Source organism: Oncorhynchus tshawytscha, unplaced genomic scaffold (assembly GCF_018296145.1).
Source record: "Oncorhynchus tshawytscha isolate Ot180627B unplaced genomic scaffold, Otsh_v2.0 Un_contig_5929_pilon_pilon, whole genome shotgun sequence".
NCBI classification, from domain to species: domain Eukaryota; kingdom Metazoa; phylum Chordata; class Actinopteri; order Salmoniformes; family Salmonidae; genus Oncorhynchus; species Oncorhynchus tshawytscha.
Window position 1 is genome coordinate 144,384 of NW_024609443.1, and position 23,117 is coordinate 167,500.

The 23,117-nt window shown below is 46.6% G+C and overlaps 1 protein-coding gene across 2 annotated transcripts in view; it reads left to right on the top strand.

Moving 5' to 3' along the window:
* LOC112240193 (calcium/calmodulin-dependent protein kinase type II delta 2 chain-like) overlaps positions 1–23,117 on the top strand; it is an 81,008-nt gene that overhangs the window by 52,306 nt on the left and 5,585 nt on the right. For both annotated transcript variants that reach the window (XM_042315341.1, XM_042315340.1), the window contains exons 13-17: positions 2,201–2,241; positions 5,630–5,713; positions 11,261–11,305; positions 16,908–16,956; positions 22,879–22,954. In XM_042315341.1, coding sequence (XP_042171275.1) covers positions 2,201–2,241; positions 5,630–5,713; positions 11,261–11,305; positions 16,908–16,956; positions 22,879–22,954 — 295 coding nt within the window. The remainder of the gene's footprint in view (positions 1–2,200; positions 2,242–5,629; positions 5,714–11,260; positions 11,306–16,907; positions 16,957–22,878; positions 22,955–23,117) is intronic.

Sequence of the window (23,117 nt, forward strand, 5' to 3'; positions counted from 1 at the left end):
TTTAATACCATGACTTTAATACCATGACTTTAATACCATGACTTTAATACTGACTTTAATACCATGACTTTAATACTGACTTTAATACTTTAATACCATGACTTTAATACCATGACTTTAATACCATGACTTTAATACCATGACTTTAATACTGACTTTAATACCATGACTTTAATACTGACTTTAATACCATGACTTTAATACCATGACTTTAATACCATGACTTTAATACCATGACTTTAATACCATGACTTTAATACCATGACTTTAATACCATGACTTTAATACCATGACTTTAATACCATGACTTTAATACTGACTTTAATACCATGACTTTAATACCATGACTTTAATACTGACTTTAATACTGACTTTAATACATGACTTTAATACTGACTTTAATACCATGACTTTAATACCATGACTTTAATACCATGACTTTAATACCATGACTTTAATACCATGACTTTAATACCATGACTTTAATACCATGACTTTAATACTGACTTTAATACATGACTTTAATACATGACTTTAATACCATGACTTTAATACCATGACTTTAATACATGACTTTAATACTGACTTTAATACCATGACTTTAATACTGACTTTAATACTGACTTTAATACCATGACTTTAATACTGACTTTAATACTGACTTTAATACCATGACTTTAATACCATGACTTTAATACCATTACTTTAATACTGACTTTATTACCATGACTTTAATACGGACTTTAATGCCATGACTTTAATACTGACTTTAAAACTGACTTCAATACCATGACTTTAATACGGACTTTAATACCATGACTTTAATACCATGACTTTAATACCATGACTTTAATACCATGACTTTAATACCATGACTTTAATACTTTAATATGACTTTAATACCTTTAATATGACTTTAATACCATGACTTTAATACCATGACTTTAATACCATGACTTTAATACCATGACTTTAATACCATGACTTTAATACATGACTTTAATATGACTTTAATACCATGACTTTAATACCATGACTTTAATACTACCATGACTTTAATACCATGACTTTAATATGACTTTATACCATGACTTTAATACCATGACTTTAATACCATGACTTTAATACATGACTTTAATATGACTTTAATACCTGACTTTAATACCATGACTTTAATACCATGACTTTAACCATGACTTTAATACCATGACTTTAATACCATGACTTTAATACCATGACTTTAATACCATGACTTTAATACATGACTTTAATACTGACTTTAATACCATGACTTTAATACCATGACTTTAATACCATGACTTTAATACCATGACTTTAATACCATGACTTTAATACCATGACTTTAATACCATGACTTTAATACCATGACTTTAATACCATGACTTTAATACCATGACTTTAATACTGACTTTAATACCATGACTTTAATACCATGACTTTAATACCATGACTTTAATACTGACTTTAATACCATGACTTTAATACCATGACTTTAATACCTGACTTTAATACCATGACTTTAATACCATGACTTTAATAATGACTTTAATACCATGACTTTAATACCATGACTTTAATACTGACTTTAATATGACTTTAATACCATGACTTTAATACTGACTTTATTACTGACTTTAATACCATGACTTTAATACCATGACTTTAATACTGACTTTATTACTGACTTTAATACCATGACTTTAATACCATGACTTTAATACCATGACTTTTATACTGACTTTAATACCATGACTTTAATACCATGACTTTAATACTGACTTTAATACCATGACTTTTATATCACTGTATATTTGAAACATTTTGAAACACAAGGAAACGTGTCTCTGTCATTTGACAGATTCAACCATTTAGTTGTTGTTTCAAAACATTTCCTCTTGTTTTGAGTGTAATGAACAAAGCCCTGTTGCATTATGGAGGCTGTCTGCCTATGTGAGAAACACTGGTGTTAACCTTCCTCTCTATTTCTCTCTTCCCCTCTCTCTCTATCTCTCTCTCCCTCCCTTCCTTCCTTCCTTCCTTCCTTCCTTCCTTCCTTCCTTCCTTCCTTCCTTCCTTCCTTCCTTCCTTCCTTCCTTCCTTCCTTCCTTCCTTCCTTCCTTCCTTCCTTCCTTCCTTCCTTCCTTCCTTCTTTCCTTCCTTCCTTCCTTCCTCTCTACAGCAGTCAAGAGTCTGCTGAACAAGAAGGCTGACGCCGTCAAGGTGAGTTTCTGGGGCAGCGTTCCAAATGGCTCCCTTTGTTTCCCTACTTCGTACACTACCTTTGGTCAGAGCCCTCTGCAGAAAGCAGTGCACTAACATAGAGAGTAGGGTGCTGATTGGCCCTCTGCAGAAAGCAGTGCACTAACATAGAGAGTAGGGTGCTGATTGGCCCTCTGCAGAAAGCAGTGCACTAACATAGAGAGTAGGATGCTGATTGGCCCTCTGCAGAAAGCAGTGCACTAACATAGAGAGTAGGATGCTGATTGGCCCTGTGTGTTGGAATGTAACATAGAGAGTAGGATGCAGTGTGTGTTGTAATGTAACATAGAGAGTAGGATGCTGATTGGCCCTGTGTGTTGTAATGTGTAAACATAGAGAGTAGGATGCTGATTGGCCCTGTGTGTTGTAATGTAACATAGAGAGTAGAATGCTGATTGGCCCTGTGTGTTGTAATGTAACATAGAGAGTAGAATGCTGATTGGCCCTGTGTGTTGTAATGTAACATAGAGAGTAGGATGCTGATTGGCCCTGTGTGTTGTAATGTAACATAGAGAGTAGGATGCTGATTGGCCCTGTGTGTTGTACTGTAACATAGAGAGTAGGATGCTGATTGGCTCTGTGTGTTGTAATGTAACATAGAGAGTAGGATGCTGATTGGCCCTGTGTGTTGTAACGTAACATAGAGAGTAGGATGCTGATTGGCCCTGTGTTTTCTTCTGTAACCACTGATAACCTGTTAACCTCTCCTCCATTTCCTGTTGTTTTGTCTCTGGTTTCCTGTAGTCACTAAGTTCTGCCATCTCAGTACTCTGGTATAGATAGCCCTGTGTAAGTACTCTGGTATAGATAGTCCTGTCTCAGTACTCTGGTATAGATAGTCCTGTCTCAGTACTCTGGTATAGATAGTCCTGTCTCAGTACTCTGGTATAGATAGCCCTGTGTCAGTACTCTGGTATAGATAGTCCTGTCTCAGTACTCTGGTATAGATAGTCCTGTCTCAGTACTCTGGTATAGACAGTCCTGTGTCAGTACTCTGGTATAGATAGTCCTGTCTCAGTACTCTGGTATAGATAGTCCTGTCTCAGTAATCTGGTATAGATAGTCCTGTCTCAGTACTCTGGTATAGATAGTCCTGTGTCAGTCCATCTCAGTACTCTGGTATAGATAGCCCTGTGTCAGTTCTCTGGTATAGATAGCCCTGTGTCAGAACCGTCTAAGTATTCTGGTATAGATAGTCCTGTGTCAGTACTCTGGTATAGATAGTCCTGTCTCAGTACTCTGGTATAGATAGTCCTGTGTCAGTCCGTCTCAGTACTCTGGTATAGATAGTCCTGTCTCAGTACTCTGGTATAGATAGTCCTGTGTCAGTCCATCTCAGTACTCTGGTATAGATACTCTGGTATAGATAGTCCTGTGTCAGTACTTTGGTATAGATAGTCCTGTCTCAGTACTCTGGTATAGATAGCCCTGTCTCAGTACTCTGGTATAGATAGCCCTGTGTCAGTACTCTGGTATAGATAGCCCTGTGTCAGTACTCTGGTATAGATAGCCCTGTGTCAGTAATCTGGTATAGATAGCCCCATGTCAGAGCTTTCAGTACTCTGGTATAGATAGCCCTGTCTCAGTACTCTGGTATAGATAGCCCTGTGTCAGTACTCTGGTATAGATAGTCCTGTCTCAGTACTCTGGTATAGATAGTCCTGTCTCAGTACTCTGGTATAGATAGTCCTGTGTCAGTACTCTGGTATAGATAGTCCTGTCTCAGTACTCTGGTATAGATAGTCCTGTCTCAGTACTCTGGTATAGATAGTCCTGTCTCAGTACTCTGGTATAGATAGTCCTGTGTCAGTACTCTGGTATAGATAGTCCTGTCTCAGTACTCTGGTATAGATAGTCCTGTGTCAGTCCGTCTCAGTACTCTGGTATAGATAGACCTGTCTCAGTACCTGGTATAGATAGTCCTGTGTCAGAGCTGTCTCAGTACTCTGGTATAGACAGTCCTGTGTCAGTACTCTGGTATAGATAGTCCTGTCTCAGTACTCTGGTATAGATAGTCCTGTCTCAGTAATCTGGTATAGATAGTCCTGTCTCAGTACTCTGGTATAGATAGTCCTGTGTCAGTCCATCTCAGTACTCTGGTATAGATAGCCCTGTGTCAGTTCTCTGGTATAGATAGCCCTGTGTCAGAACCGTCTAAGTATTCTGGTATAGATAGTCCTGTGTCAGTACTCTGGTATAGATAGCCCTGTGTCAGAACCGTCTAAGTATTCTGGTATAGATAGTCCTGTGTCAGTACTTTGGTATAGATAGTCCTGTCTCAGTACTCTGGTATAGATAGCCCTGTGTCAGTACTCTGGTATAGATAGCCCTGTGTCTGTACTCTGGTATAGATAGCCCTGTGTAAGTACTCTGGTATAGATAGCCCTGTGTCAGTACTCTGGTATAGATAGCCCTGTGTCAGTACTCTGGTATAGATAGCCCTGTGTCAGTACTCTGGTATAGATAGCCCTGTGTCAGTACTCTGGTATAGATAGCCCTGTGTCAGAGCTTTCTCAGTACTCTGGTATAGATAGCCCTGTGTCAGTCCATCTCAGTACTCTGGTATAGATAGCCCTGTGTCAGTACTCTGGTATAGATAGCCCTGTGTCAGTATTCTGGTATAGATAGCCCTGTGTCAGTACTCTGGTATAGATAGCCCTGTCTCAGTACTCTGGTATAGATTGTCCTGTCTCAGTACTCTGGTATAGATAGCCCTGTCTCAGTACTCTGGTATAGATCGTCCTGTCTATTGAACCCTGTAGGATCTATATACACTATAAAACCATCAGGGGACTGTATGTCTGTTGGTTCCATTGTACAGGTGTTAAGAGAATTTTTATCAATGATGACTAATTCTGTATACATTTCAATCAGGACTGGCTAATCCGAATACTATTATGGTACTGTATATGTATGAATTTTCTCTGTCTCCCAGTATTGAATATCATATAGTGAATGTAGTCAAGAGTTTAGAACAATGACGGTCTGTTCCTTGGTACAAATGAATGAACTATGAATCCAGACTGTCTAGAATGCTTATCTACACTGACTGACCGTGGCTCTATGCTCTGTGGTAAAATGTGTATGTACTCAGTACTCTCTTGAATAAAGGCTGTTACTTGACTTTAAGACCGGGGCTCTGTCCATTCCTATAAAATAAGGGTCTTACAAATTCTTATGAATTGACAGAGTGTTTAATTTTAATTGGGAATTAAAACAGTGGAATTAAATTCCTTCAACAACAGGTAAGGCTAAAAGCTAAATAAAAGTTGACCCAGGTCAGGTCAGGTCAGGTTTGTGATGTGATGTGTGATGTGTGATGTTCCCTCTACACTACTTGCTTTTACAGGCGAACAACAAAGCCAACACAGTGACCAGTCCTAAAGCCAACACAGTGACCAGTCCTAAAGACACCAGCTTAACCCCAGCACTGGTACATACTACACCCTCCATACCTCCCTCTACTCCCTCCTCATCACTGGTACATACTACACCCTCCATACCTCCCTCAATACCTCCTCATCACTGGTACATACTACACCCTCCATACCTCCCTCAATACCTCCTCATCACTAGTACATACTACACCCTCCATACCTCCCTCTACTCCCTCCTCATCACTGGTACATACTACACCCTCCATACCTCCCTCAACTCCCTCCTCATCACTGGTACATACTACACCCCCCATACCTCCCTCCTCATCACTGGTACATACTACACCCTCCTCTCATCCTCTTCCTCCTCCTCCATACCTCCCTTTACTCCCCTCTTTCTCCCTGTGTTGACCTTGCGGTAGGATTTTACCACAGATTGAACAATGAGACAGATATTCCCTCCTCCCTCCCTCCCTCCCTCCCTCCCTCCCTCCCTCCCTCCCTCCCTCCCTCCCTCCCTCCCTCCCTCCCTCCCTCCCTCCTCCCTCCTTCCTTCCTTTCCTTCCTTCCTTCCTTCCTTCCTTCCTTCCTTCCTTCCTTCCTTCCCTTCCTTCCTTCCTTCCCTCTCTCCATTGTTTCCTTCCTTCCTTTCAGCTGAAGGGCCAAAGGATGCTGGCTTCTTAGTCTGGTAGTGATAGTCTGATTGGTTGCAACTTGTGCATGGTGTGTGCTGATTCGCTGGCTGTGTTGGTCACATGACTGATGCCCTGCATGACCTCAACATCTTTATATGTCTTTGTTCTCATGATGACACACACACATAAACAGTTATACACGCACACACACACACACACACACACACACACACACACACACACACACACACACACACACACACACACACACACACACACACACACACACACACACTGATGACAGTGTGTAATCTGTCTCAGTGATTACAGCCGAGGATAGCATCCATCCTCCTAAGACTTGGTACAGTCACACACACACACACACACACACAGTCACACACACAGTCACACACACAGTCACACACACACACAGAGTCACACTCCTCTACCTCCTCCTCCACCCCCTCCTCTACCTCCTCCTCCACCCCCACCTCTACCTCCCTCCTCAACCTCCTCTACCTCCTCCTCCACCACCTCCTCTACCTCCACCACCTCCTCTACCTCCACCTCCTGCTCCACCTCCTCCACCAGTTATACCTCCACCTCCTCCTCTGTAACGGCTTTCTTGTGGTGAAGGAGAGTCGGACCAAAATGCAGCGTGTAGATTGCGATCCATGTTTAATAAACAAATGTAAAACACGAATCAATTATAAACACTACAAAACAAATAACGTAACAAACGTAACGAAAACCGAAACAGCCTATACTTGCGTAAACTAACACAGAGACAGGACCAAAGACACTAAGGACAATCACCCACAAAACCCAACACAAAACAGGCTACCTAAATATGGTTCCCAATCAGAGACAATGACTAACACCTGCCTCTGATTGAGAACCATATCAGGTCAAACATAGAAATAGACCAACCAGACACACAACATAGAATGCCCACCCAGCTCACGTCCTGACCAACACTAAAACAAGGAAAACACATACGAACGATGGTCAGACTGTGACAGAACCCCCCCCCCCAAGGTGCGGACTCCGAACGCACAACCTAAACCTATAGGGGAGGGTCTGGGTGGGCATCTGTCCGCGGTGGCGGCTCTGGCGCTGGACGTGGACCCCACTCCATAATTGTCTTAGTCCACCTCCTTAGCGTCCCTTGAGTGGCGACCCTCGCCGCTAACCTTGGCCTAGGAAACCTAACAACGGGCCCCAGTGGACTGAGGGGCAGCTCCGGACTGAGGAAGCTCAGGACTGAGGGGTAGCTCGGGACTGAGGGGAAGCTTAGGAGTGAGAGGAAGCTCAGGAGTGAGAGGAAGCTCAGGAAGGTTGATGGATCTACCAGATCCTGGCTGGCTGGTGGTTTCGGCAGATCCTGGCTGACTGGCGGATCCTGGCTGACTGGCGGATCCTGGCTGACTGGCGGATCCTGGCTGACTGGCGGATCTGGCAGATCCTGGCTGACTGGCGGATCCTGGCCGACTGGCGGATCCTGGCCGACTGGCGGATCCTGGCCGACTGGCGGATCCTGGCCGACTGGCGGATCCTGGCCGACTGGCGGATCCTGGCAGACTGGCGGATCCTGGCAGACTGGCGGATCCTGGCTGACTGGCGGATCTAACTGATCCTGGCAGACTGGCAGCACTTGCGGCGCTGGACAGACTGGCGGCACTGGCGGCGCTGGGCAGACTGGCGGCACTGGCGGCGCTGGGCAGACTGACGGCACAGGCGGCGCTGGGCAGACTGACGGCACTGGCGGCGCTGGGCAGACTGACGGCACTGGCGGCGCTGGGCAGACTGACGGCACTGGCTGCGCTGGGCAGACTGACGGCACTGGCGGCGCTGGGCAGACTGGCGGCACTGACGGCGCTGGGCAGACTGGCAGCTCCGTGCAGACTGGCAGCTCCTTGCAGACTGACAGCTCCTTGCAGACTGACAGCTCCTTGCAGACTGACAGCTCCTTGCAGACTGGCAGCTCCTTGCAGACTGGCAGCTCTGGCTGCTCCATGCAGACTGACAGCTCTGGCTGCTTCAAGCAGACTGACAGCTCTGGCTGCTCCATGCAGGCTGGCAGCTCTGGCTGCGCTGAACAGGCAGGAGACTCCAGCAGCGCTGTAGAGGAAGAAGGCTCTAGCTGCGCTGAACAGGCGGGAGACTCCGGCTGCGCTGGAGATGAGGAAAGCTCTGACAGCGCTAGATAGGCGGGAGACTCCGGCAGCGCTGGAGAGGCGAGGCGCACTGTAGGCCTGATGCGTGGTGCTGGCACTGGTGGTACTGGACCGAGGACATGCACAGGAAGCCTGGTGCGGGGGCTGCTACCGGAGGGCTGGGGTGTGGAGGTGGTACTGGATAGACCGGACCGTGCAGGCGCACTGGAGCTCTTGAGCACCGAGCCTGCCCAACCTTACCTGGCTCGATGCCCACTCTAGCCCGGCCGATACGAGGAGCTGGAATATACCGCACCGGGCTATGCACCCGCACTGGGGACACCGTGCGCACCACTGCATAACACGGTGCCTGCCCGGTCTCTCTAGCCCCCCGGTAACCACAGGGAGTTTGCGCAGGTCTCCTACCTGGCGTAGCCCTACTCCCTGTGAGCCCCCCACCCAAGACATTTTTGGGGCTGACTCTTGGGCTTCCATCCGCTCTGCCGTGCTAGCTCCTCATAATGCCGCCTCTCTGCTTTTGCTGCCTCCAGCTCGGCTTTGGGGCGACAATAATCTCCAGGCTGTTCCCAGGGTCCTTTCCCATCTAGAATCTCCTCCCAAGTCCATTTCTCCAAGTAGTGCAGCCTCTCCCACTGTAGCTGCTGCTGCTCCTGCTGCTGCTGCCTCTGTTGCCTCTCCTGCGGCTCCTGCCTGTTGACACGCTGCTTGGTCCTTTTGTGGTGGGTGATTCTGTAACGGCTTTCTTGTGGTGAAGGAGAGTCGGACCAAAATGCAGCGTGTAGATTGCGATCCATGTTTAATAAATAAATGTAAAACACGAATCAATTATGAACACTACAAAACAAATAACGTAACGAAAACCGAAACAGCCTATACTTGCGTAAACTAACACAGAGACAGGACCAAAGACACTAAGGACAATCACCCACAAAACCCAACACAAAACAGGCTACCTAAATATGGTTCCCAATCAGAGACAATGACTAACACCTGCCTCTGATTGAGAACCATATCAGGCCGAAACATAGAAATAGACAAACCAGACACACAACATAGAATCCCCACCCAGCTCACGTCCTGACCAACACTAAAACAAGGAAAACACATACGAACGATGGTCAGACCGTGACATCCTCCTCCTCCTCCACCTCAACCTCCTGCTCTACCTCCTCCTCCACTTGAATCAAATCAAATCAAATTTATTTATATAGCCCTTCGTACATCAGCTGATATCTCAAAGTGCTGTACAGAAACCCAGCCTAAAACCCCAAACAGCAAGCAATGCAGGTGTAGAAGCACAGTGGCTAGGAAAAACTCCCTAGAAAAGCCAAAACCTAGGAAGAAACCTAGAGAAGAACCAGGCTATGTGGGGTGGCCAGTCCTCTTCTGGCTGTGCCGGGTGGAGATTATAACAGAACATGGCCAAGATGTTCAAATGTTCATAAATGACCAGCATGGTCGTATAATAATAAGGCAGAACTGTTGAAACTGGAGCAGCAGCACGGTCAGATGGACTGGGGACAGCAAGGAGTCATCATGTCAGGTAGTCCTGGGGCATGGTCCTAGGGCTCAGGTCCTCAGAGAGAGAGAAAAAAAGAGAGAATTAGAGAGAGCATATGTGGGGTGGCCAGTCCTCTTCTGGCTGTGCCGGGTGGAGATTATAACAGAACATGGCCAAGATGTTCAAATGTTCATAAGTGATCAGCATGGTCGTATAATAATAAGGCAGAACAGTTGAAACTGGAGCAGCAGCACGGTCAGATGGACTGGGGACAGCAAGGAGTCATCATGTCAGGTAGTCCTGGGGCATGGTCCTAGGGCTCAGGTCCTCAGAGAGAGAGAAAAAAAGAGAGAATTAGAGAGAGCATATGTGGGGTGGCCAGTCCTCTTCTGGCTGTGCCGGGTGGAGATTATAACAGAACATGGCCAAGATGTTCAAATGTTCATAAGTGATCAGCATGGTCGTATAATAATAAGGCAGAACAGTTGAAACTGGAGCAGCAGCACAGCCAGGTGGACTGGGGACAGCAAGGAGTCATCATGTCAGGTAATCCTGGGGCATGGTCCTAGGGCTCAGGTCCTCCGAGAGAGAGAAAGAAAGAGAGAAGGAGAGAATTAGAGAACGCACACTTAGATTCACACAGGACACCGAATAGGACAGGAGAAGTACTCCAGATATAACAAACTGACCCTAGCCCCCCGACACATAAACTACTGCAGCATAAGTACTGGAGGCTGAGAACCTCCTGCTCTACCTCCACCTCCTTCTCCTCCTCCATGCCCTGCTCCACCTCCTCCTCCTCCTCAACCTCCTGCTCTAACTCTACCTCCACCTCCTGCTCCACCTCATCCACCACCTATACCTCCTCCTCCACCTCCTCTACCACCTGCTCCTCCACCTCCTCCTCCACCTCAACCTCCTGCTCTACCTCCTCCTCCTCCTTCTCCTCCTCCTCCACGTCCTGCTCCACCGCCTCCTCCTCCTCAAACTCCTGCTCTAACTCTACCTCCTCCTCCACCTCAACCTCCTGCTGTACCTCCTCCTCCACCTCAACCTCCTGCTCTACCTTCACCTCCTCCTCCACTTCCTCCTCCTCCTCACCCTCCTGCTCTAGCTCTACCTCCTCCTCCTCCTCCTCCACCTCAACCTCCTGCTCTACCTCCTCCTCCACCTCAACCTCCTGCTCTACCTCCACCTCTACCTCCTCCTCCACGTCCTCCTCCTCCACCCCCTCCTCCCCCACTGCTGTCTCTAACTATTCTGTTTGAATTGTTTCATCTCTCTCCCTAGGAACCCCAGACCACAGTGATCCACAACCCAATAGATGGGAAGAAGGTACAGCACTGACAGAGAGAGAGTGTGTGTGTGTGTGTGTAATTATTTTGTGTGTACACATTTATATACTTTATATTAAATGTATGTAGTTCTGTCCTTGAGCTGTTCTGGTCTATTAATGTTCTGTATTATTTCATGTTCGGTGTGGACCCCAGGAAGAGAAGCTGCTGCTATAGAAACAGATAATGATCCAAATAAACCCCAGGAAGAGTAGCTGCTGCTATAGAAACAGATAATGATCCTAATAAACCCCAGAAAGAGTAGATGCTGCTATAGAAACAGATAATGATCCTAATAAACCCCAGGAAGAGAAGCTGCTGCTGTAGAAACAGATAATGATCCTAATAAACCCCAGGAAGAGTAGCTGCTGCTATAGAAACAGATCATGATCCTAATAAACCCCAGGAAGAGAAGCTGCTGCTATAGGAACAGATAATGATCCTAATAAACCCCAGGAAGAGAAGCTGCTGCTATAGAAACAGATAATGATCCTAATAAACCCCAGGAAGAGCTAGCTGCTGCTATAGAAACAGATAATGGGGATCCTAATAAACCCCAGGAAGAGTAGCTGCTGCTATAGAAAAGATAAGATAATAAACCCCAGGAAGGATCCTAATAAACCCCAGGAAGAGTAGCTGCTGCTATAGAAACAGATAATGCTAATAAACCCCAGGAAGAGAAGCTGCTGCTATAGAAACAGATAATGATCCTAATAGAAACAGATAAACCCCAGGAAGAGTAGCTGCTGCTATAAAAACAGATAATGATCCTAATAAACCCCGGGAAGAGTAGCTGCTGCTATAGAAACAGATAATGATCCTAATAAACCCCAGGAAGAGTAGCTGCTGCTTTAGAAACAGATAATGATCCTAATAAACCCCAGGAAGAGTAGCTGCTGCTATAGAAACAGATAATGATCCAAATAAACCCCAGGAAGAGAAGCTGCTGCTATAGAAACAGATAATGATCCAACTAAACCCCAGGAAGAGTAGCTGCTGCTATAGAAACAGATAATGATCCTAATAAACCCCAGGAAGAGAAGCTGCTGCTATAGAAACAGATAATGATCCAAATAAACCCCAGGAAGAGTAGCTGCTGCTATAGAAACAGATAATGATCCTAATAAACCCCAGGAAGAGTAGCTGCTACAGATATAAAAACAGATAATGGAAACAGATAATGATCCTAATAAACCCCAGGAAGAGAAGCTGCTGCTATAGAAACAGATAATGATCCTAATAAACCCCAGGAAGAGTAGCTGCTGCTATAGAAACAGATAATGATCCTAATAAACCCCAGGAAGAGTAGCTGCTGCTATAGAAACAGATAATGATCCTAATAAACCCCAGATGAAACAGATAATGCTAAACCCCAGGAATAGAAACAGATAATGATCCTAATAAACCCCAGGAAGAGAAGCTGCTGCTATAGAAACAGATAATGATCCTAATAAACCCCAGGAAGAGAAGCTGCTGCTATAGAAACAGATAATGATCCTAATAAACCCCCAGGAAGAAACAGATAAGCTGCTGCTTTAGAAACAGATAATGATCCTAATAAACCCCCAGGAAGAGTAGCTGCTGCTTTAGAAACAGATAATGATCCAAATAAACCCCAGGAAGAGAAGCTGCTGCTATAGAAACAGATAATGATCCAACTAAACCCCAGGAAGAGTAGCTGCTGCTATAGAAACAGATAATGATCCTAATAAACCCCAGGAAGAGAAGCTGCTGCTATAGAAACAGATAATGATCCAAATAAACCCCAGGAAGAGTAGCTGCTGCTATAGAAACAGATAATGATCCTAATAAACCCCAGGAAGAGTAGCTGCTGCTATAAAAACAGATAATGGGTATCCTAATAAACCCCAGGAAGAGAAGCTGCTGCTATAGAAACAGATAATGATCCTAATAAACCCCAGGAAGAGTAGCTGCTACTATAGAAACAGATAATGATCCTAATAAACCCCAGGAAGAGTAGCTGCTGCTATAGAAACAGATAATGATCCTAATAAACCCCAGGAAGAGAAGCTGCTGCTATAGAAACAGATAATGATCCTAATAAACCCCAGGAAGAGAAGCTGCTAGCAGATAATGATCCTAATAAACCCCAGGAAGAGAAGCTGCTGCTATAGAAACAGATAATGATCCTAATAAACCCCAGGAAGAGAAATAAACCCTAATAAACCCCAGGAAGAGTAGCTGCTGCTATAGAAACAGATAATGATCCTAATAAACCCCAGGAAGAGAAGCTGCTGCTATAGAAAAAGATAATGATCCTAATAAACCCCAGGAAGAGTAGCTGCTACTATAGAAACAGATAATGATCCAAATAAACCCCAGGAAGAGTAGCTGCTGCTATAGAAACAGATATTGATCCTAATAAACCCCAGGAAGAGAAGCTGCTGCTATAGAAACAGATAATGATCCTAATAAACCCCAGGAAGAGTAGCTGCTGCTATAAAAACAGATAATGGGTATCCTAATAAACCCCAGGAAGAGAAGCTGCTGCTATAGAAACAGATAATGATCCTAATAAACCCCAGGAAGAGTAGCTGCTGCTATAGAAACAGATAATGATCCTAATAAACCCCAGGGAAGAGTAGCTGCTGCTATATCCTAAAAACAGATAATGCTATAGAAACAGATAATGATCCTAATAAACCCCAGGAAGAGAAGCTGCTGCTATAGAAACAGATAATGATCCTAATAAACCCCAGGAAGAGTAGCTGCTGCTATAGAAACAGATAATGATCCTAATAAACCCCAGGAAGAGAAGCTGCTGCTATAGAAACAGATAATGATCCTAATAAACCCCAGGAAGAGTAGCTGCTGCTATAGAAACAGATAATGATCCTAATAAACCCCAGGAAGAGAAGCTGCTGCTATAGAAACAGATAATGATCCTAATAAACCCCAGGAAGAGTAGCTGCTGCTATAGAAACAGATAATGCTGCTATAGAAACAGATAATGATCCTAATAAACCCCAGGAAGAGAAGCTGCTGCTATAGAAACAGATAATGATCCTAATAAACCCCAGGAAGAGTAGCTGCTGCTTTAGAAACAGATAATGATCCTAATAAACCCCAGGAAGAGTAGCTGCTGCTTTAGAAACAGATAATGATCCTAATAAACCCCAGGAAGAGTAGCTGCTGAAACTATAATAAACAGATAATGGAAACAGATAATGATCCTAATAAACCCCAGGAAGAGAAGCTGCTGCTATAAAAACAGATAATGATCCTAATAAACCCCAGGAAGAGTAACTGCTGCTTTAGAAACAGATAATGATCCTAATAAACCCCAGGAAGAGTAGCTGCTGCTATAGAAACAGATAATGGGTATCCTAATAAACCCCAGGAAGAGTAGCTGCTGCTTTATAAACAGATAATGATCTTAATAAACCCCAGGAAGAGTAGCTGCTGCTATAGAAACAGATAATGGGTATCCTAATAAACCCCAGGAAGAGTAGCTGCTGCTATAGAAACAGATAATGGGTATCCTAATAAACTACCATTACACACTGAGTGTACAAAACATGCTCTTTCCATGACAGACTGACCAGGTGAATCAAGGTGAAAGCTATGATCCCTTATTGATGTCACTTGTTAAATCCACTTCAATCAGTGTAGAGATGAAGGGGAGGAGACAAGTTAAAGAAGGATTTTTAAGCCTTAAGACAATTGAAACATGGATTGTGTGTGAGCCATTCAGAGGATGAATGGGCAAGACAAATGGGGTATGGTAGTAGGTGCCAAGGCACACCGGTTTGAGTGTGTCAAGAACTGTAACGCTGCTGGGTTTTTCCACACTCAACAGTTTCCCGTGTCTATCAAGAATGGTCCACCCCCCCAAAGGATATCTCCAGCCAACTTGACACAACTGTGCATTTGAGTCAACATGGGTCAGCATCACTGTGGAATGCTTTCGACACCTTGTAGAGTCCATGCCCCGACGAATTGAGGATGTTCTGAGGACAAAAGGGGGGGTGCAACTCAATATCAGGAACGTGTTCCTAATGTTTTGTACACTCAGTGTATATCATTCATTTAAAAGTTACAAAAAAAATGTATGTAGAAATCGCAGATTGCCCCTTTATTAAAAAGGTAGATAGCTGACAAAACGCGATCTGATTTAAGTATTAGGCTGCGTTTACACAGGTAGCCCAAATCTGATACTCCGTGTACCCCAGGCTATAGATCAATCTATACGTTATGATACTCAGTGTACACCAGGCTATAGATCAATCTGTACGTTATGATACTCTGTGTACACCAGGCTATAGATCAATCTATACGTTATGATACTCAGTGTACACCAGGCTATAGATCAATCTATACGTTATGATACTCAGTGTACACCAGGCTATAGATCAATCTATACGTTCTGATACTCAGTGTACACCAGGCTATAGATCAATCTATACGTTATGATACTCAGTGTACACCAGGCTATAGATCAATCTATACGTTATGATACTCAGTGTACACCAGGCTATAGATCAATCTATACGTTATGATACTCAGTGTACACCAGGCTATAGATCAATCTATACGTTATGATACTCAGTGTACACCAGGCTATAGATCAATCTATACGTTATGATACTCAGTGTACACCAGGCTATAGATCAATCTATACGTTCTGATACTCAGTGTACACCAGGCTATAGATCAATCTATACGTTATGATACTCAGTGTACACCAGGCTATAGATCAATCTATACGTTCTGATACTCAGTGTACACCAGGCTATAGATCAATCTATACGTTATGATACTCAGTGTACACCAGGCTATAGATCAATCTATACGTTCTGATACTCAGTGTACACCAGGCTATAGATCAATCTATACGTTCTGATACTCAGTGTACACCAGGCTATAGATCAAATCTATACGTTATGATACTCAGTGTACACCAGGCTATAGATCAATCTATACGTTCTGATACTCAGTGTACACCAGGCTATAGATCAATCTATACGTTATGATACTCAGTGTACACCAGGCTATAGATCAATCTATACGTTATGATACTCAGTGTACACCAGGCTATAGATCAATCTATACGTTCTGATACTCAGTGTACACCAGGCTATAGATCAATCTATACGTTATGATACTCAGTGTACACCAGGCTATAGATCAATCTATACGTTATGATACTCAGTGTACACCAGGCTATAGATCAATCTATGCGTTATGATACTCAGTGTACACCAGGCTATAGATCAATCTATACGTTCTGATACTCAGTGTACACCAGGCTATAGATCAATCTATACGTTATGATACTCAGTGTACACCAGGCTATAGATCAATCTATACGTTCTGATACTCAGTGTACACCAGGCTATAGATCAATCTATACGTTATGATACTCAGTGTACACCAGGCTATAGATCAATCTATACGTTATGATACTCAGTGTACACCAGGCTATAGATCAATCTATACGTTATGATACTCAGTGTACACCAGGCTATAGATCAATCTATACGTTCTGATACTCAGTGTACACCAGGCTATAGATCAATCTATACGTTATGATACTCAGTGTACACCAGGCTATAGATCAATCTATGCGTTCTTTCCCCCAGGAGTCTATAGAGAGCACCAACACCACCATTGAGGACGAGGATGTCAAAGGTAGAGACACTTGTCTGTCCCCTTCTCTCTCTATCTTTGTCTCTGTCCCCTTCTCTCTCTATCTTTGTCTCTGTCCCCTTCTCTCTCTATCTTTGTCTCTGTCCCCTTCTCTCTCTATCTTTGTCTCTGTCCCCTTCTCTCTCTCTCTCTTCATCTTTCTGTCTCTCTCTATCTTTGTCTCTGTCCCCTTCTCTCTCTATCTTTCTCTCTGTCCCCTTCTCTCTCTATCTTTGTCTCTGTCCCCTTCTCTCTCTATCTTTGTCTCTGTCCCCTTCTCTCTCTATCTTTCTCTCTGTCCCCTTCTCTCTCTCTCTCTTCGTCTTTCTGTCTCTCTCTATCTTTGTCTGACTGTCGCCCTCTCTCTCATTACATCTGTCTTTCAAACCTCTCGTTTCCCTCTGACCTTCAGCTACCTTCTCCTCTTCCTCCTCCTCCTCTTTCTCCTCCTTCCCTCTTCCTCTTCCTCCTCTTCCTCCTCCTCCTCTTTCTCCTCCTTCCCTCTTCCTCCTCCTCCTCTTTCTCTTCCTTCCCTCTTCCTCCTCCTCTTTCTCTTCCTTCCCTCTTCCTCCTCTTTCTCCTCCTTCCCTCTTCCTCCTCTTCCTCTTTCTCCTCCTTCCCTCTTTTCCTCCTCCTCCTCTTTCTCCTCCTTCCCTCTTCCTCCTCTTCCTTCCTCCTCTCTCCTCCTTCCCTCTTCCTCCTCCTCCTCTTTCTCCTCCTTCCCTCTTCCTCCTCCTCCTCTTTCTCTTCCTTCCCTCTTCTCCTCTTCCTCTTTCTCCTCCTTCCCTCTTCCTCCTCCTCCTCTTTCTCCTCCTTCCCTCTTCCTCCTCTTCCTCTTTCTCCTCCTTCCCTCTTCCTCCTCCTCCTCTTCCTCCTCCTTCCCTCTTCCTCCTCCTCCTCTTTCTCCTCCTTCCCTCTTCCTCCTCCTCCTCTTTCTCCTCCTTCCCTCTTCCTCCTCTTCCTCCTCCTCCTCTTTCTCCTCCTTCCCTCTTCCTCCTCCTCCTCTTTCTCCTCCTTCCCTCTTCCTCCTCTTCCTCCTCCTCCTCTTTCTCCTCCTTCCCTCTTCCTCTTTCTCCTCCTTCCCTCTTCCTCCTCCTCCTCTTCTCCTCCTTCCCTCTTCCTCCTCTTCCTCTTTCTCCTCCTCCCTTTCTCCTCCTTCCCTCTTCCTCCTCTTTCTCCTCCTTCCCTCTTCCTCCTCCTCCTCCTTCCCTCTTCCTCCTCCTCCTCTTTCTCCTCCTTCCCTCTTCCTCCTCCTCCTCTTTCTCCTCCTTCCCTCTTCCTCCTCTTCCTCCTCCTCCTCTTCCTCCTCCTTCCCTCTTCCTCCTCCTCCTCTTTCTCCTCCTTCCCTCTTCCTCCTCCTCCTCTTTCTCCTCCTTCCCTCTTCCTCCTCCTCCTCCTCCTCTTCCTCCTCCTTCCCTCTTCCTCCTCCTCCTCTTTCTCCTCCTTCCCTCTTCCTCCTCCTCCTCTTTCTCTCCTTCCCTCTTCCTCCCCTTCCTCCTCCTCCTCTTTCTCCTCCTTCCCTCTTCCTCCTCCTCCTCTTTCTCCTCCTTCCCTCTTCCTCCTCTTCCTCCTCCTCCTCTTTCTCCTCCTTCCCTCTTCCTCCTCCTCCTCTTTCTCCTCCTTCCCTCTTCCTCCTCCTCCTCTTTCTCCTCCTTCCCTCTTCCTCCTCCTCCTCTTTCTCCTCCTTCCCTCTTCCTCCTCCTCCTCTTTCTCCTCCTTCCCTCTTCCTCCTCCTCCTCTTTCTCTTCCTTCCCTCTTCCTCCTCTTCCTCCTCCTCCTCTTTTCCTCCTTCCCCTTCCTCCTCTTCCTCCTCCTCCTCTTTCTCCTCCTTCCCTCTTCCTCCTCCTCCTCTTTCTCCTCCTTCCCTCTTCCTCCTCCTCCTCTTTCTCCTCCTTCCTCTTCCTCCTCTTCCTCTTTCTCCTCCTTCCCTCTTCCTCCTCCTCCTCTTCCTCCTCCTTCCCTCTTCCTCCTCTTCCTCTTTCTCCTCCTCCTCTTTCTCCTCCTTCCCTCTTCCTCCTCTTTCTCCTCCTTCCCTCTTCCTCCTCTTTCTCCTCCTTCCCTCTTCCTCCTCCTCCTCTTTCTCCTCCTTCCCTCTTCCTCCTCCTCCTCTTTCTCCTCCTTCCCTCTTCCTCCTCTTCCTCCTCCTCCTCTTCCTCCTCCTTCCCTCTTCCTCCTCCTCCTCTTTCTCCTCCTTCCCTCTTCCTCCTCCTCCTCTTTCCTCCTTCCTTCCCTCTTCCTCCTCCTTCCTCCTCCTCCTCTTCCTCCTCCTTCCCTCTTCCTCCTCCTCCTCTTTCTCCTCCTTCCCTCTTCCTCCTCCTCCTCTTTCTCTTCCTTCCCTCTTCCTCCTCTTCCTCCTCCTCCTCTTTCTCCTCCTTCCCTCTTCCTCCTCCTCCTCTTTCTCCTCCTTCCCTCTTCCTCCTCCTCCTCTTTCTCCTCCTTCCCTCTTCCTCCTCCTCCTCTTTCTCCTCCTTCCCTCTTCCTCCTCCTCCTCTTTCTCCTCCTTACCTCTTCCTCCTCCTCCTCTTTCTCTTCCTTCCCTCTTCCTCCTCTTCCTCCTCTTCCTCTTTCTCCTCCTTCCCTCTTCCTCCTCTTTCTCCTCCTTCCCTCTTCCTCCTCCTCCTCTTTCTCCTCCTTCCCTCTTCCTCCTCCTCCTCTTTCTCCTCCTTCCCTCTTCCTCCTCTTCCTCCTCCTCCTCTTTCTCCTCCTTCCCTCTTCCTCCTCCTCCTCTTTCTCCTCCTTCCCTCTTCCTCCTCCTCCTCTTTCTCCTCCTTCTCTCTTCCTCCTCCTCCTCTTTCTCCTCCTTCCCTCTTCCTCCTCTTCCTCCTCCTCCTCTTTCTCCTCCTTCTCTCTTCCTCCTCCTCCTCTTTCTCCTCCTTCCCTCTTCCTCCTCCTCCTCTTTCTCCTCCTTCCCTCTTCCTCCTCTTCCTCCTGATGTTTGAGACTCCATATACATGTATTATTAAACAACCCGTTATCTTTTCTTTCTGTGAATGGAATTATTTTCTACATTTGAAATTCCCCCCAGGCAGACTCCCTCCTCTTCAGGACAGAGTAAGTCCCCTGGCTATGCCCCCTCAGGCAGACTCCCTCCTCTTCAGGACAGAGTAAGTCCCCTGGCTATGCCCCCTCAGGCAGACTCCCTCCTCTTCAGGACAGAGTAAGTCCCCTGGCTATGCCCCCTCAGGCAGACTCCCTCCTCTTCAGGACAGAGTAAGTCCCCTGGCTATGCCCCCCTCAGGCAGACTCCCTCCTCTTCAGGACAGAGTAAGTCCCCTGGCTATGCCCCCTCAGGCAGACTCCCTCCTCTTCAGGACAGAGTAAGTCCCCTGGCTATGCCCCCCCAGGCAGACTTCCTCCTCTTCAGGACAGAGTAAGTCCCCTGGCTATGCCCCCCAGGCAGACTTCCTCCTCTTCAGGACAGAGTAAGTCCCCTGGCTATGCCTCCCCCACCCCCGGTACCCCAGCCAGTGTCCCACTGGTTCTCTCCTCAACTACTCTGGAGAAATCAGTCCCCCTGTCCACTGTCTCATGTGTCTCCCTCAACCACTCCGGAGAAACCTGTCCCCCTGTCCACTGTCTCCTATGTCTCCCCTCAACCACTGCGGAGTAACCTGTCCCCCTGTCCACTGTCTCCTGGGTCTCTCCTCAACCACTTTGGAGAAACCTGTTTCCTGGGTCTCTCCTCAACCACTCTGGAGAAACCTGTCCCCTGTCTCCTGGGTCTCTCCTCAACCACTATGGAGAAACCTGTTTCCTGGGTCTCTCCTCAACCACTCTGGAGAAACAAGTCCACTGTCTCCTGGGTCTCTCCTCAACCACTCTGGAGAAACCTGTCTCCTGGGTCTCTCCTCAACCACTGGAGAAACCTCTCCACTGTCTCCTGGGTCTCTCCTCAACCACTATGGAGAAACCTGTTTCCTGGGTCTCTCCTCAACCACTCTTGAGAAACCTGTCCACTGTCTCCTGGGTCTCCCCTCAACCACTTTGGAGAAACCTGTCTCCTGGGTCTCTCCTCAACCACTCTGGAGAAACCTGTCCCCTGTCCACTGTCTCCTGGGTCTCTCCTCAACCACTCTGGAGAAACCTGTCCCCTGCCTCTCCTGAACCACTCTGGAGAAACCTGTCCACTGCCTCTCTTGAACCACTCTGGGGAAACCTGTCCACTGTCAACTGTTTCCTGGGTCTCTCCTCAACCACTCTGGAGAAACCTGTCCACTGTCTCCTGGGTCTCTCCTGAAACACTCTGGAGAAACCTGTCCACTGTCTCCTGGGTTCTTTCCTCAATCACTCTGGAGAAACCTGTCCCCTGTCCACTGCCTCTCATCAACTACTTTGGAGAAACCTGTCCCCTGTCCACTGCCTCTCATCAACCACTCTGGAGAAACCTGTCCACTGTCTCCTGGGTCTCCCCTCAACCACTCAGGAGAAACCTGTCCACTGTCTCTCCTCAACCACTCTGGAGAAACCTGTGTGCTGTCCACTGTCTCCAGGGTGTCTCCACAACCACTATGGAGAAACCTGTCTCCTGGGTCTCCCCTCAACCTCTCTGGTGAACCTGTCCCCTGTCTCCTGGGTCTCTCCTCAACCACTCTGGAGAAACCTATCCCCTGTCTCCTGGGTCTCTCTCAACCACTCTGGAGAAACCTATCCCCTGTCTCCTGGGTCTCTCCTCAACCACTCTGGAGAAACCTGTCCACTGTCTCTTGGGTCTCCCTCAACCATTCTGGAGAATCCTGTCCCCTGTACACTCTACTGGGTGTCCCTTCTACTCCCTCCTCATCAGGCCAGAGTAAGTCCCCTTTTGTTGGGGTAGAGATCATGACTATATCCCCGCCTCTACCTCCCGTCCACTCTCTTTAGCCATTCTGGAGAAACCTGTTCCTGTTCCTAGTCTCTGTCCCCCTCTACTTCCTCATCAGTCCAGAGTAAGTCCCCTTCTAATGGGGTGGAAACCCTGGCCATGTCTCCTGTACTCCCTGAGCCTCCACTCAACCACTCTGGAGAAACCTGTCTCCTGTCCCTCTGTCATTTCCCCTGTCTCTGTCCTCCTTTCTGTGTCCCCCTGTCTCCTGTCCCTCTGTCTCCATGTCTCATTTCCCCCTGTCTCTGTCCCCCTTTCTGTGTCCCCCTGTCTCTGTCCCCCTGTCTCTGTGTCCCTGTCCCCATCTCTGTCCTCCTTTCTGTGTCCCCCTGTCTACTGTCCCTCTTTATCCTGTCCCCATGTCTCATTTCCCCCTGTCTCTGTCCCCCTTTCTGTGTCCCCATCTCTGTTCCCCTGTCTCTGTGTCCCTGTCCCCATCTCTGTCCTCCTTTCTGTGTCCCCCTGTCTCCTGTCCCCATGTCTCATTTCCCCCTGTCTCTGTCCCCCTTTCTGTGTCCCCCTGTCTCTGTTCCCCTGTCCCCGTCTCTGTCCCCCTGTCTCTGTCCCTCTGTCTCTGTCCCACTGTCCATAAACACACACAGTATTTCTGACTGAGCGACTGAGTCAAAGGCCGCATTTCCAGGCTGACTACATTGCAGACGCCTGCAGATCTCACAACACCTGGATGGATATTTAACATATCAGCTAACCACACCACATGATGTAGTAATCTGATCTATTAACTAACCACACCACATGATGTAGTAATCTGATCTATTAACTAACCACACCACATGATATAGTAATCTGATCTATTAACTAACCACACCACATGATGTAGTAATCTGATCTATTAACTAACCACACCACATGATGTAGTAATCTGATCTATTAACTAACCACACCACATGATGTAGTAATCTGATCTATTTAACAGCCGTGATTTAATGTATGTCAGATTGTGTTGTTGGACTAATGTTGACCTGAGGTTGTGGTGACGTTGTGGTGAGATTGTGGTCATGTTGTGGTCATGTTGTGGTCATGTTGTGTTTGTGTGTTTCCAGCTCGGAAGCAGGAAATCATCAAAGTCACAGAGCAGCTGATCGAATCCATCAACAACGGAGACTTCGAGGCCTACGCGTGAGTCCTGCTCTGTGTGTGTGTTTTAGGGCTAGCACTACGCGTGAGTCCTGCTCTGTCTCTGTGTGTTTAGGGCTAGCACTACGCGTGAGTCCTGCTCTGTCTCTGTGTGTTTAGGGCTAGCACTACGCGTGAGTCCTGCTCTGTCTGAGTGTGTTTAGGG